This window comes from Xiphias gladius, chromosome 12 (assembly GCF_016859285.1).
Source record: "Xiphias gladius isolate SHS-SW01 ecotype Sanya breed wild chromosome 12, ASM1685928v1, whole genome shotgun sequence".
Classification (NCBI taxonomy): Eukaryota; Metazoa; Chordata; class Actinopteri; order Istiophoriformes; family Xiphiidae; genus Xiphias; species Xiphias gladius.
This window is the reverse complement of record NC_053411.1, coordinates 16,418,722-16,433,329: the sequence shown is the minus strand read 5'-3', so window position 1 is coordinate 16,433,329 and position 14,608 is coordinate 16,418,722. Positions and strand designations below refer to the sequence as shown.

Genomic DNA, 14,608 nt, shown 5'->3' with positions numbered 1-14,608 from the left:
CCATTTACAAATTACAGCCATTTTGATGCGGTCCCTCATTTTCAGAGGCTCAAAAGTAATTGGACAAACCATCATAATTATAATATAAGGATTATTTTTAATGCTTGGATGACAATCCTTTCCAGTCAATGACTGCCCCGAAGTCTGGAACCCAGGGACATCACCAAATGCTGCGTTTACTACTTTGATATGCTTTGTCGGGCCTTCGCTGCAGCCGCCTTCCAGGCCTTTTGGCGTTGCTGAGCTCGCCAGTGCGTTCCTTCTTCTTAAGAATGTACCAACTTGTTGATATGGCCTCTCCTAAAGTTGCTGCCATCTGTCTGATAAGATTTATTTTATTTTTTCTTCAGTTTCAGTTGCGTCAACAGCTACCAAATGCCAAAATCTGGACATGAAACTGAGCAGTCAATTGTCCAATTACTTATGAGCCTCTGAAAACGGTTATGGTGATATTCTTGTTAAACCCCTTGAATTAAAGCTGAAAGTCTACACTTCGATCACATCTTGATGGCTTCGTTTCAAATCCATTGTGGTGGTGCACCGAGGCAAAATAATAAATGGTGTCACTCTCCAAATACTTAAGGATCAAATTGTACAATGTTTGTAAATCCACCGACTATCATCACAAGAAAAACCAGGTTGCTCCAGTTGCATAAGCTCCGTAGTAAAATGTACAAACAATATGCTGGACAAAATCAAATAAAAGCTGGGGATGACTGTTGTTGCTTTTCTGAGTAACATGAGGAAATCTGGCAATCTGCACACACACACACACACACACACACAGGGAATTTCAGGAGTTTTACTCTCTACTCAATCAGGTCTGGATTAAAAAAAAAGTGTTCCAAAGTTTTCACTGTTTCAACTAGTTTTAGCTGATATTTGTAGGAACTGAAAATGTCTGGCTTTGCCGACTCCTACGGGTGGTATGAAATAAGACACACCAAAGTCAGTGACAATGCATGGCCCTGAATACGCTGTTTGTTTGTTTTTTGTTTCAATTCAATTCCCTTGCCATTAGAATAATCTGAAAGCTGTTAAATCACATTAAAATTCTTTGACTTTCACACGGGAGGTAAAGAATTCACTGTATACCTTGAGATTGTGGATGAAAGAGTTGTAGACAAACCAAAAAGTCAATGGACAATCTCTGGTTACCAACTTGTTAAACATTGTCTTGATTTAATGTGGTGACTGTTGATCATCTGCACAGGGTGGTACACTCCAAGTTAAGTAAAAACAGAAGCCAATGAGTGTTAAATACTCTTTTTCTTTTTCCAGGTCTGCTTCCCACATTCAACCCTGCCATCTCCGCTCTGGTCCCTAACCTGACAACTTCTGGTATTTACAAAAAAAAAAAAAAAACCCACAGGAATAAAAAAAAAAAAAACCCTCATAGGTCAGACAGGTTTCCTCTTGGAACAGGTTAACAAAGTGCCATTACCATTGTTTGTCTTGTAAAGGAAATACTCCGGTTTTTTCAAGTCCGTCTCAAAACAGTACTTGCATGCCATGTATATTAAGAGTTATTGGTTTTAATTATTCCTCTGTTTATATTGGCAGTAAGGTAATCCCTCTATAGCTCAACTGCAATTAGAGAAATGGGAAAGAAATTGTGTCCCCCTTTTCATTCCAGTGTTCAGTTGAAGCTAATATGAGGCTTCGGCAGTCCGAGTAAAGCAGATGAAGCGGACATTTTCAGAAGTTACAATCTTTTAGTACCAAATTCTCACTTTGTACGTCTATTTTTCATGCAGCTTTACGAGGAAGCAGTGTCCAGTAGAGCACAAAAAGTGAATTTTGTACTAAAAAGACCGCAGGAGCCGCACATTACCTTCAGCCTGAATTTGAATGTACTCTGCACAGAACGAGGGCTGTCCATCTTTTTACACTGGAGTTGCACTAGAAGGGTGTCGCGTCACAGCCTGTATGAATAGGACGAATGATTATACAGACCCATAACTCTTTAAATGTACATCTGAGTGCAGTACTAAGACAGACATGAAAAAATCTGAACATTTCCTTTAACCCCGCCCCCCCCCTTGTTTTCTCCACCCACATGGTCAACGGTGAAAACGGGAGTGACGGGGTCAAACTGATCCCAAATTTAAGCTGGAGAGTCAGTCTCTCTCTCTCTCTCTCTCTCACACACACACACACACACATGGTCCCCATCACAAAGCAAGGCAAGCATTATCTTTTACTCGGACACTCTTTGAACCTAAAGCAGGGATCTACTGCTGTTAGAGTCAAGTATTCAGTTCCTCCTCTGTGTCTCAGAAGTCATGCCAGCCCTAATGTTTGGATCCAAGTCAATCTGAGATGCTTCTGTGGTCAGTTTCCCCCAAAATGTACATCTTCAGAATGGATAAAACTTGAGGAAACAACACAGTGAATCTTCACCTACAGGTGATAAACCAAGTCTTCTATTTTGATTCTGTTATTCCATCCTCGACAGATTTAGGCAGTGGAGTCTTTACTTCAAAACTGCCGGCGAAACTAATATGCGGTTTCTGGATCCACCCATAATCACCATAATGGCTCTGGCGTCTCACCCTTTCCAGCCGTGCTGATGCAGAGTTCAGGTGAGGGGACCAAGTCCTTCAGGACAGCAGATAAAACCCAAACGCATTGTCCTCTGCTGTTTTGGCTTTATGAGTTAAACACATCAGCACTGCGGCCCCTGCCGCTTTAGCGCTGATTAGTCAGGCATGTCGATGCAGAGTTTAGGTGGCGGGACGAAGTACTTCCCAGGGCTCTGTGTGATCACCACGCCTGTCTTCTTGTGGAACATGGGGGCAATTTTTGGTGGCGGCTCGGGGACGGGCAGATCCTCAGCCGCTTCGGGGTCCTCGCTGCGCTGGAGATCGTAGGACACGTTGCCGTACTCTCGCAGGAAGGGGAGGAGCTCCAACAGGAAGTGGCAGAAGTCCTTACGGATGCCAAACCACCCTATAGGAACATCAGGATAGAAAGGAAGTTAACCAAAAGGAAACAACACCATTTTTACTTGCCAGCCACCTTAGGAGTACAAAACATTAACCTACCAAAAGAGTAAAATGCAGTTTAGCTGACACAGTCTGACACAGTTTATTAATTGGTTAGACAGTCAACAGAAAATTATGTCAGCAACAATTTTGACAATCCAAAACCCTCTGGTTTCAGCCTCTGAAATGCGGAAATGTCAGCTTTTCTCTGTTTTCTGCGATAGTAAAATGAACATCTGAGCCAAAGATCTGTTAAACAGCAGCAGCTTTGGTGCGGTCAGCAAGAACAGATGCAAAAAGACACAAATAAACTGATAAGCACCTTGGATTGTAAGGTCTTACAAAAGCTATATTAAGGGGAAGCTGTAAATAAAAACATGTATCACTACTATAAGCAGGTGAACTCCAGAGTTTAACAGAAAAGAATAGCAGTAAAACCCCAGTGGAGACATTCAGCAGCCCACAGCACATTACTGGCTTTAAATACTCACAGTGGTTCCCTCCCTTCTGGCCAAAGGTGGTGGCCATGAGTGTGAGCAGGGAAAGCCAGAGAGGGACAAACACACACACATAGCTCAGGCTGTTGTGGCCGTCCAGCTTGTGCACCAGAAGGATCTGGAGAGACATATGAATGGTGGGGGTCAAAGGCTGTAATTGGGAGGCAAAACTGCATATAGTATATAAGTGGAGGTGAAAAAATGAAAGACTTTTTATTATACAATTAAATTGACAATTTAAACAGAAATGTTTTGTTTACAGTCCACTACAATCATTATGGTAATTAGTTCATCTTTCACTCGGTACCCCTGAATACGCTGAATCATTTGAGATGTTTGGTTTTTTCACATTTTATTTTTGAACAAGGAATCTGGTATTCCTAATTTCCAGGACAATCTATGTACAGTTTAAACTAACTATAAAAAGAACTGTACACATTTTAGGCCAGTAAAGGGCAGGGCAGGCTGTTTTTATCATTACAGCAACTTGCTTTGGATCCAATTTTTCTATTTGTTTTCACTAGACAGGCACTACGATGGTGATTATGATGAAAAATTCCCAAAATGTGGATGGAATTAATTGAAATGGCTTATTTTCTACTATTATAACCTGTGCTATACAGGCCTGACCACAGGAAATACAATTTGCCAAATAACAGTTTTCCACACGTTTGTTTAGCAAGCAACTTTGAACATGATGACATAAAAATTTGTGTGACAGATCAATAACACATTGGTAGTTGAGACTCACCTCAAATGTGAGAAGCGGTACGACAATGGTCATCCAACTGATCGCCATGGTGATGTGTGTTCGCCGCTGCTCTGCGATGATGTCGATAGAGCGGAGGAAGAGGACAGACCAGATGATGTAGTAGAGGACAACAAGGCACAGGAAGGACATCAGGATCCACAGTGGGACACACACCACCTGCAAACCACACAAAAACACACACGTTTTATTCAAGAAGATGAGGGTGAGGAGAATATTGTAACCGATAGTGGCACCTAACTTTTAACACGTGGTTAAGTTAGACAGATAGCATCCATTACTGTGAAAGCATAATGATCATAGATTACATGTGGCTTTGTGGTGTATGCAAAAGAAGCATTGGCTGATTTCTGATTTTTTTCTTTTTTTTTTTCTTCAATTTTTTGTCAGTGTATCTCACCAGCCAAGGCCAGTTGATGATCCTGTCCAGCTTCAGGGCGATGAAGATGAACTGGAGGATGTTAACTGAACACAACACCTCCAGCTGAGGAGAGGGAGGGACGAAGAGGACAAAAGCTCAGCACTGTGCTCATGTAAGACAATAATGGCCGTTTCAGTCATCAGTTTCTCAAACAAATGCTTGATATTTCAATTTCAAACCAAACAAAACAAACACATAAAACTTTTGGAATCTTTTTTTTTTTTTTTTCTTTTGGCATTTGGGCATGGATACAAAAATTCTACTGCTCACGTTGTCTAATGTTTGATTGAAAAAGATGACAGTAGTTATTGTGACTAGCGCATCATATAGGGACATGTCAAATGGGTTGCTTTGTGCCAGCACAAAGAACCATGCTTGAAACTTAGTTAACGAAAACACAATACTGTAAACAATGAAAATATCCCACAATAGTCCTGGTGTTTTATATGAGCAGGAACTGTTCATATATATATAGGCAGTGTTCATATACATGGATTAATCCTTTCTGAACCCTCTCCTAACATAGAATTAATCACGAACTAACAAACTCGAATTATCTAGCCACAGTTACAGGAGTTTGGCTTCGGGTTAGTGTTGTTTTCCAGCACTTGTGTCGATGTACCCGCGCACGCATTAGACACTTTACCTCGAGAGAGCGGTCGTGTCTAAACCCCCAGACGCAGGCTGCTACAGAAACTGGTGACACGAAGAACAGAGGCATGAAGACGAGAAGCCAAAAGTAGTTTCCTCTCGCCACGCGGTCGCACACTAACACCTCGAACATCAGCAGCAGGACGTGGAGCCCCACTGCGATGAGCATGGCTTTGAACTCCACGCATGTCTCCCCTTCAGCCCTAAGGGAAGACACGCAAAAACATCAGAGGAAGTTTCTCAATACAGACACTAGCGATTCATGCCGCACATCTTTATGATTCAGAATGCAAACTAAACAGACACTATACAATGTGTGTCGACGTCTACCTGTACTGAGGGTTGTGGGCCCAGACCCCAGTGCCCACAGAGGCCCCAAAGATGACCAACAGCTTCCACAGCCATATTGGGGTAAACACGGCCCAGTAGCTCCACTGGATGACTCCATCCAGCCTCAGGGACAGCAGCACGGAGAACAGCAGCAGACAGGAGTAGATCAGGAACTTACTGCAACAGGGGAGAGACGGAGACATTTTTGAAAACTGACTCCAGTGGAAACGGTGCTCACTCGTAGCTTCGTCTGTATTAGTATCTGGAGTTTTGACAGTTGTAGACAACAGAAGGAAACTTTTCCTTAATTAATTATTAACACTTTAACAATAATAATACTTATACTTTAACCGTATGTGCTACCTAATAATAAAACCTTGGCTCGTAAGTAGGGTTTCTGAAAAACATGCGTGAGGAATTGACTAAATGTTATCGTTTAGCACAGTTTAGAGCTGCAATGATCAGTCGTTAAATTGATTAGTCGATCGGCAGAAAAAAATGATCGTCATCTATATTCTAATAATCGATCGATCGTTTTGAGTCGGTCTTGAAGAAGTTATGCCAAAATTATCTGGCCAAAGCTTCTCAAATGTGAATATCTTCTTGATATGTTTTGGGTTTTTCGGAACCGTGCGTCGGACAGGACATGATCTCGGGCTATGGAAGACTGGGATCGACACTTCATTGACCGAACGACTGATCGATGAATCGAGAAGAAAAATAATCAACAGAAATAACCGATACTAACAGGAGCCCCGATAGTAATTTCATCGCAGCGAGCGTCTAGCTAGATAGCTGTAACTGGCGAATCCCGAACGTTATCATAGCTAGCATGTTAGCCAGGCCTTATTTAGCCAGGCGCCGTCTTTTCGTTTTAGCTACTGTGCCCGCCGTTACCTTACGGCAAACGATTCCTGTGGCTGGAAATGCGCGAATGCAATTCCACACGTATAAAAATACACGCCTGGCACGTTTTCGCACGGCAGCGCGAAACAAAAAGCCGAGCAATGCCAAGCAGCTACACGGCTAGTTAGCCGAAGTGCTAAATCGCAGTTTACGTTACCTGGGATTGAAGTCCTGAAACAGTCCTCTTAAATTCATGGTGTAACGAAGGCTGGTTAGCTAGCTACCATTGGTTCCCCCGTGTCGTTAGCTAATTCACCGCCCGATCTGCTTGCTACGCATTTGTCGTTTCGGCGATGGGCGAGCTTCTTTTGGTTTAGCTTCATCACAGGCTCCGTGCTGGCCCGTGTGTTTTGGTTTCTTCTCGACCAGCATCTGCTCGGAAATCACCTGACCACACGAGGAAAGCCGAACTATTTCACGCAACCACACGGAATCCGAGCACTGGGACAAGTAGCGGAAATGGTCATGATGTTTTTTGTTTTTTTTCCATCAATTTTTCCCCCTCTCACATATGGTTATAATAAACCTAGAACTAAAATGTGATCACACATATTTTTTTTTCTTTTAATTATCTGCATCCGGGACTAACTCAGTGCCACTTGGCGGCCACGGGTCGTCTACTTTCCGTGATCACATTTTTATTTTCTCATTACTAAAAAGGGGGCAAAACCAAATGCAAACCGAATGTCGTTGTGTTAATCATCGGCCCACTGCTGCTACAACCACTGAACATGAAGTGCAACGATGGCAGTGTGCGGAGAGCTTTAGGCACTAAAAGTAAAAGTGGGACTTTCAAAAGTAATAAAGCCATGAATAGTTTATATTTATCAGTTCGCTTCATAGAAAGTGCAGTAAACGAAAGAACTACACGCCACCGCCCTTTGCAGCACCAGTTTTCCTCGGAAGACTTGCGCACAGTGTTTCAGGTGCTTGGCAGGCAGGTTGTTAAAAGCGGTCCTGGAGAACCTGCCGCAGTTCCTCTGTGGATTTAGTCAGTCCCAGTGTCTTCTGTCTCTTCATGTGGTCCCCCAGACTGACTCCATGGTGTTGGGATCAGGGCTCTGTGGGGGGGCCAGACCGTCTGCTGCTGGATTTATTGCTGGCGTTATCTCTGAAGATAGTTTTTTGTCTTTTTGTTTTACGGCTCTGGCTGTGTGTTTGGGGTTGTCAGTAATGCTGCAGAATGAATTTGGGACGGATCAGACGCCTCCCCGATGGTTACTGTGTGATGGATAAGAATCTAAACCCTCTAAAGTACTAAAGTATTCACTATGCACACTGAGCATCTTTGGCCCGAACATTTCCGCCGGGACGAATAAAGTTCACATATCATGTCTTCTGTCCAAATTCTGAACACAACAAAGGCAGGTGTAGTTGCGATAAATGTTCAGAGGACGTCAAGTTAATCGACTGGCAAATGACAGCTGAGATCGTGTCCGATGACAGCTGACTTGGATCTGAAAAAATAAAGACTGGAGAGTGTTGTTTTTCACAAAACTTTGCTAGAATAACCTGATTCCGACCACAGTGTCCGTCCACGTCATTCCCCTCTACAGTAACTCTGGTGAGTTAACGGAGAAGGACATATATACCGTTATAATGTCACATTACCTTTCAGGGGTGTCTGGAGCCTACAGTGCATGAACTGGGGCTCCTAGACCTGCTGTAGGAAAGGTTATAACACTGCTGCGGTCCAGGGCTCAGGGTCAGAGGTCAAGGGTCAGGGGGTCGTCAGATTTTGCAGTTCAGTGACATTGTCTCATAAATTGCACCATGAGTCATTTGATAATCTTTCCACTGAGCTTCAACTTTGTAAATGACGTGCCCTGCATGACATTATAACAACGCAGAGGAATTGGCTACAGTATTTTGCGAAACCAAAATTTTGTGTGGAGGAAAACAGTGTCCTGATTACCTCCGATTCAATGCTGCGATAAGAACATTCACATATTAACTTTTTTATTTGTATGCTGGAAACCTTATCGGAATCAGTAGATCGCTGTAATCGTGATTTCTGCCTAGCAAAGACTTGCACACTTGAAAGTTCATGCCGTCTAACACCAACCCGCCTTCTTGATAACACCTTAGTGAAATCAAAACTGCATTGCAATGGAAGGGCAGCTTCTCAGAGAAACGTGTGCTCTGCACAATGGTTCAGAGCTGAGCTCTGAATCTGTGTTTGAAGTATGCGAAGAAAATGGTTGAAATGGTGCCAGAAAACTGTAACGATAGAAGAGATCGCCCTCTGTAAATGATCAAATAAGTTGGGTTCTGAGTCCCCCTGATGTAAACCTCTGCAAATAAGTGAAAAGAATGAGCCGAGCTTTGGCTGGATCATCAAGAAATACAGCAAATTATTCATGACCCCTGAAAACACAGGGTTTCTTTGTTAAAAGCGAAACTAACTAGCGAGCACTTTACACGTAGGTTCACACAGATTATCTGCCCCATACTTGTCACAGAAAACAGATGCTGAATTTCAGTTTCCGTGACCAAGAAACCCTGAAACTCTTTGATCAAGTACTCCCATTGATGTTTTTCATCAAGGGTTTCCATGATGTCCCTGGTTTTTCTGCAGGGTGCTTTCCGCACGGCACTAATGAACAAATCAAGCAGGGGGGAAAAAGAATGCAGGAAGTAACTACATAAATTTGACTTCATGAATATGGAGGAATAAAAACACTTTCCAAAAAGTTTCCACTTTTACTTTCAACATCTGTTTTTAGTCTCAAAACATGTTCTCGCCTGCAAAACAGTGAGAACATTTTAGACTAAAATACTGTAGTTTATGTAGAGTGATAATGTAAAAAGTCAGACTTACCTCTGTTTGAGAGCTGATGTAATTCAGAAAAGTCCCATACAGCTCAGCTGGCTAAGCGGGTTTCGTAAAACAGAAGTCGTGGGATCCGATCAAATTTTTAGCCCGTTAATGCCTCACCTGACTCCATGTTGTTGAGGCTCAAAGCTTCAGATTTTGATGCAGAAGACGAGCTTCAGCGCTCATCCTCGTTGCTTTTAGCTGATGAAAACCAAACAAACAGCCTGTATTTATGTACGGCTCGGCTTCCAGCACATACCAGTCTTTTTTTAAATATTGAATCATGAAAGTGGAGAACGTGACGTAACGTATAAACTAATTTAGTGATGCTTGGATGAGAGGATGTAGAGCAGTGGTAAGGACATCTGGCCCTTCAACAAAAATATCTGCCCCCCAAAAATGAAAATCAATAAAAACGGTTGTAACTCTGTTAGTCTAGATAAACAGAAAAAGGGAAAAACCAACACTAAAAGAAAAACGGCTTCCCAAATCTGTTTTATTCTTACAAGAACATATTGACACCATACAAGCCTGCATCTCTACCAAGCCTTTGAAACTACGTTCCCCCCCATTGAACAGTACTAATTTTACAGCGGAACATCAGAACGTTAGCTAAGAGATAAACTTATGACCAGGCGTTTATCATTTCATGTGGCCGACAGCTGTAGAAGCAACCACCGAGATTAAGCACAGATATGTACATTAGTCACAGCACATGTGATAAACATAATGTTTATCTGCATGCGTTCAGCTTGTACTTTTTCAGGATCTAAACCAAATGTGTTCGGGAGGGAAAAAAATGTCTTGCTGCACGAGAACCACTGCTGAAAATAACCACCTGCACTTTTTATTTTGCACTTGATGGCTGCTACTTAACCTGCCAGTGACCAGCATCTAAGCTGGAAGGGGCCCAAATGCCTTCACCTCCAGAGGAGAGGCGGCTTTGTTCCAAAACTTTGTGGTGGAGCTTTGTGGTGCTGGTGGCCTGTGTCCTTCCAAATCCTCAAAACCTCCCACCTGCAGATCCCGTGAGTCCTCCTGTGGCCGTACGGGTTGCTAGTTTGAATCCTCGAACTGATTGGATCCGGGAAAGTGGGTGGCGCTCTCATCTGCGTAGAAAAGTGCCCACCAATGTGCCTTCGAGCAAGGCACCTATAATCAAGGAACTGTCATAAGCTGACACATTCTGTTTCCTTTATTTTCTAGTGCTTAACCTTTAAAAAAAATACATACAATCAAAAAAATGAAAGCCACTAACTTGCTTCTTTTATATTCTTCTATGTATTAAGACTCCACCAGCCACGATCGGCAAGACACAGAAATATGGGATCAGCGTGCTCCAACCGGACAAACCCAACTGATGGAGGAAGAAATAAAGGGTTGAGAGCTACTGTAACGGTACGGAGTACACCAAACATGCAACAGTAATATGGTTCTGTGTCAAGTTTTTTTAAAAAAAAGAAAAAAATTCGAGAAAGATTTCAGTCCTGCTGGTTTGATGACGCTTGTGCTGACTGGTTGGTAACAGGAAGCTATTCAGAAGGGCCATCCCTGACTGCAAATACACAGAATGACTAGTGCTGAAAAAATTCAGACATTTCTGCTGATGGTGTTGAGGCTTTTGCATTCGCCCCCTGACGGAGTTTCTACATCATTTCTTCGACTTTTAATGTCCATCTCTTCGACGGGATCCGGAGTTTCTGAGATTTCTGGGAGGCAGTGGCGTCTCTGGTTGTCCAGGTTTTAGTGGAGGTTGGTTCTGGAAAAACAGAAGATTCGTAATGACTCACGACGCAGTATCTAAAGGAGACCACGGTAGTTTCCTACAGGGCAACGGCAACATACAATAAGTCGTTCGCACAATGACCCTCTGTGTTTGAGGCCATGATCTTGTAAGTATATTACTATTTGACATTGTAGAGCCAAGACAAAACATTGGTAAAATAAATCAGTTTTAAGTGAAACAATGAAACAACATCTTAACAAATGATCTCAACAGTGACAAGATGAGCAGTTGAAGACTGGATTTTACTCTTTAACTTTGGGATGAAACATCTGTAAATCCCTTTGTCTGCGAGCGTCACGTTAGTGATCTTCAGCGATATGTTGCCTCGTTTCAGGTCGTCTGTGAACAGCGCCGTCCTCGTGCCGTACGACGGGACCTTCGTGTCCGGGACCTCGCGGGCGTCCCAGTAAAGATGCACATCATTCAGCCCAGGCCCAGGCCACCTCCCCATCAGAAGTCCCGCCACGTTGGCCCGGAGGCTCCACGTGACACGGCAGGAGGACGTCGCCGCCCGGAGCGACCACGATTGGCTGAGGGGGATCCAATCACCTGGATCTGGCCTAAGAAAAGGCGGGAAATTTAAAGCGAAGTCTGGAATCATCTTCAGTGGTATTCACAATTATTTTACTTCCCAGTTATTCCACAAATTCTTTTTTTTTTTTTTTTAATGACAAATGACTCAAATGATTAATCAAAAATGTAGTTTCCAAATATTTTTTTGTCAATCAATGAATCGCCCGAGCCAGTTTTCTATTGCGCTGTCAAAAAATGGCGAACGATTATAACTATTGGTGTTAAACAGTACAAATTCCCCCTCACAGTGAACCCGTGATCTCAAACCATGACCTCAAAATTCTGCCAAACCAAGAGTGTGGCACAGAACACAGAAACTGGGCTTAGATCAAACCACAGGTGCCCGTGTGACGAGGCTCCAAATGACAGAATCTACTGCCAAAAAAAAAGGTCCAGCAAAACTGAGAAAGGAACAGGAGCTGACACTTCTGTCCATCCCATGCAGGCAGCTCCCGGCCTTTCAGGAACGTCTCTCCAGAGACTGCAAAAAGCCCCTGTTAGTCTGACACTACCGTGTCCATATTTTTGTCAATAAAAGGAAGACGTCACCCGCTGCAACGGTGTGGCTCAATAAGCTGTTTTCAAAATCGTTTGTGGGACCACAGTGCAGCTCTATGGCACAGACAGACGAGCCAAATCCGATTTTGGATGATTACGCAATACTCGTTGGCAGGATACATTCAGTGTTGTTTTGGTTTTTTTCATGGAATTTGTTGACAATAACCAAAATATAGAAAATCAGCTGCCTTATCCTTTAAGTTATTTATGAAGCAAAAATGCCAAATACACTGCATTTGCTGCCCTTTGTGTGTTTTATATCGTTTGTACATTAAATATATTTTGGTTCTGAACTAGTGGCACTCTGAGGAGGTCAATTTGGGCTCTGGCAAACTGTGACTCATCAGTCCAGAGCAGAAGCGTCTGGTGGTGTGTGTGGGGTGTGTGTGGGTGTGTGGATAGAAGACGTTTCGCCTCTTTTTGGCCTCCCCAGTTCTAACTGCCTGGTGGGGATTTCCGGGTAGATATCCTCTGGTGAGACCAGCGACTCCTGTGAGATCTCACCAGAGGTGAGACGTCTTCTGGGACACCACGCGAGTCCAGTTGCCCGCGCTTAGCACTTACAGAACACCTCGACCTGCATGACTGAGAATCGTCACAGAGCTTTTTTCCCCAGCACACTCTCCGTTCAATGTGCGCCCTTTTTTTTTTGCGTTGGCTGTAGACAAATCCAACATGTAAGTGCAGAACAGGACGTGACGGGGGCCTTTGACACCGGCGGCTGGTCCTGGGTCAAGAAATAGTCAGGCACATAATCCAGTAAAATGGCGAACTGTTGTTTTTTGTTTGTTTTTTTACACCTCGGCTTTTGCACAATTTAGACAAACAGGAAATGACATGTAGGCCAACTGTTACCCTCTGCTTCCAGTCTCTATGCTGAGCTGTAGCTTCAAATTTACATTTTACACAGACATGAAAGTGATATCTGCCTTCTCATGTGAATCTCAGCGAGGCAGTGAATAAGCGTTTTCTCCAAAACGTGTAACTATTTCTTTTACGGAAATGGTTTATCACCTCTATCAAAGAGGTGAGGTGTTTTTGTCAATACCTCAGATAAAATGACCCTTATTCTTTCACTAGTTGCCAAATTCTTGCAGGTGGGCCTCTTGGACACAAACTGCCGGTCGGACAAAAGCAGTGCAATGAGGTCGTGCAAACCACGAACGGCCCTGCAAAATCCGGCGATATTACAGCAACTGAAAACTTTCAGTCCCCTCTACTGAAACGCGTCTTCGTGCAAGGCCAAAAGACTCTCCTGCAGCATGGAGGTTTCCCCCAAAAGCATGATTTTCTGTCACTGTCTTCATTCAGAATTAGAAGCCTAACAGAAATTCCTTCACACTTTTGTGCACATTTTAGTATTACTTTTCATTAGCCATGTTAAAAAAAGTGAAAACCTGTGACATTTGTGGTTTTAAAGTGCAATGCTTACACATCCTGTACAAAACGAGCTGTCCACAAAGTCGGCGCTGACGTGTGATGCAGCCCCCTCGGGCTGCCATTCAGGCGATCGGCAGCCAAGCAGCATGGAGCTCGCAACGCTGTGCGTTTTTGTCGGTGAGTACTACGTGTGAGGTGATGCGATGGTGAGCAAGGCGCCGTGCGCGTGTGGACATACGGGCATCTGTGTTAACGAGAACCTTTAATGTTAGGGGTCTGTTTTCGATTTAAAACGGTTTAGTGAATCTACTCTGATTCGCTGATTTTACAGGCAGTTCGCCAATTTAAAAATAAAGCCTGGTATGTGATGTTAGGATGTACCTTTTTTCAAGTTACTTTACAGTGTATTACTTAAATAGTTCTAGGAAATAATGCCTTTGCATTTTACTATACTACTTTTAGTACGTTTAGCTTGACAAAAATTATCTTGTGAAAACCATAGTTAATATTATCACTACGAAGTGCAGGTACGTACTTAGTTACTTCATAATTACTAAGCTTTATTGTTGACTGTGGCACATTTTTCCTTTCTACCGATTGTTTTGTGTCTCGTAGTTATTGCATGTGATGTTTTTTGTGTGGTTTTTTGTTTTAAGTGTGAGCTCACCCAAGCAAATGGCAGCAAAGCGCTGAACTAGAGCAAATCTTTGAAAACCGAAGGGGAAGAAAGGGGCAGGAAGAGGGAGCCCCTGCAACAAAAATATAACAAAACCTTAAGAGGGCGGCCAAAAAAAACCATATTTGATCCCCTTCACGACCAGATATATTCCCGATGCTGTGTTCAGTCACAAGCAGCATCATTTAAAAAGCCTCACAAGCTCCCTTCAAAAGAAAACTGATTGCCTCTGCAAGAGTGAGACGAAGCCTGTAAG

The 14,608-nt window shown here is 43.1% G+C and overlaps 2 protein-coding genes and 1 long non-coding RNA gene across 4 annotated transcripts in view; 2 read left to right on the top strand and 1 right to left on the bottom strand.

The window, feature by feature from the left end:
• Nucleotides 1-367: 367 nt before the first annotated feature.
• On the bottom strand, nucleotides 368-6,998 carry tmem185 (transmembrane protein 185). Its single transcript, XM_040141151.1, has 7 exons — nucleotides 6,719-6,998; nucleotides 5,656-5,832; nucleotides 5,321-5,528; nucleotides 4,654-4,737; nucleotides 4,236-4,412; nucleotides 3,479-3,602; nucleotides 368-2,952 (listed from the first exon to the last, which is right to left on the bottom strand). Exons 1-7 carry the CDS (start codon nucleotides 6,754-6,756, stop codon nucleotides 2,702-2,704), a joined length of 1,059 nt encoding a protein of 352 aa, XP_039997085.1. The 5' UTR covers nucleotides 6,757-6,998; the 3' UTR covers nucleotides 368-2,701.
• Nucleotides 4,673-11,169, top strand: LOC120797465. The gene is made up of 3 exons (XR_005708525.1): nucleotides 4,673-4,786; nucleotides 10,669-10,777; nucleotides 10,908-11,169. It is a non-coding gene; the product is annotated as an uncharacterized LOC120797465 (long non-coding RNA).
• A 2,588-nt stretch (nucleotides 11,170-13,757) lies between these two features.
• The window catches only part of LOC120797466 (low affinity immunoglobulin gamma Fc region receptor II-like), a 5,792-nt gene continuing 4,941 nt past the window's right edge, over nucleotides 13,758-14,608 (top strand). For both annotated transcript variants that reach the window (XM_040141153.1, XM_040141152.1), the window contains exon 1: nucleotides 13,758-13,853. In XM_040141153.1, coding sequence (XP_039997087.1) covers nucleotides 13,823-13,853 — 31 coding nt within the window. In that variant the 5' untranslated portion in view covers nucleotides 13,758-13,822. The remainder of the gene's footprint in view (nucleotides 13,854-14,608) is intronic.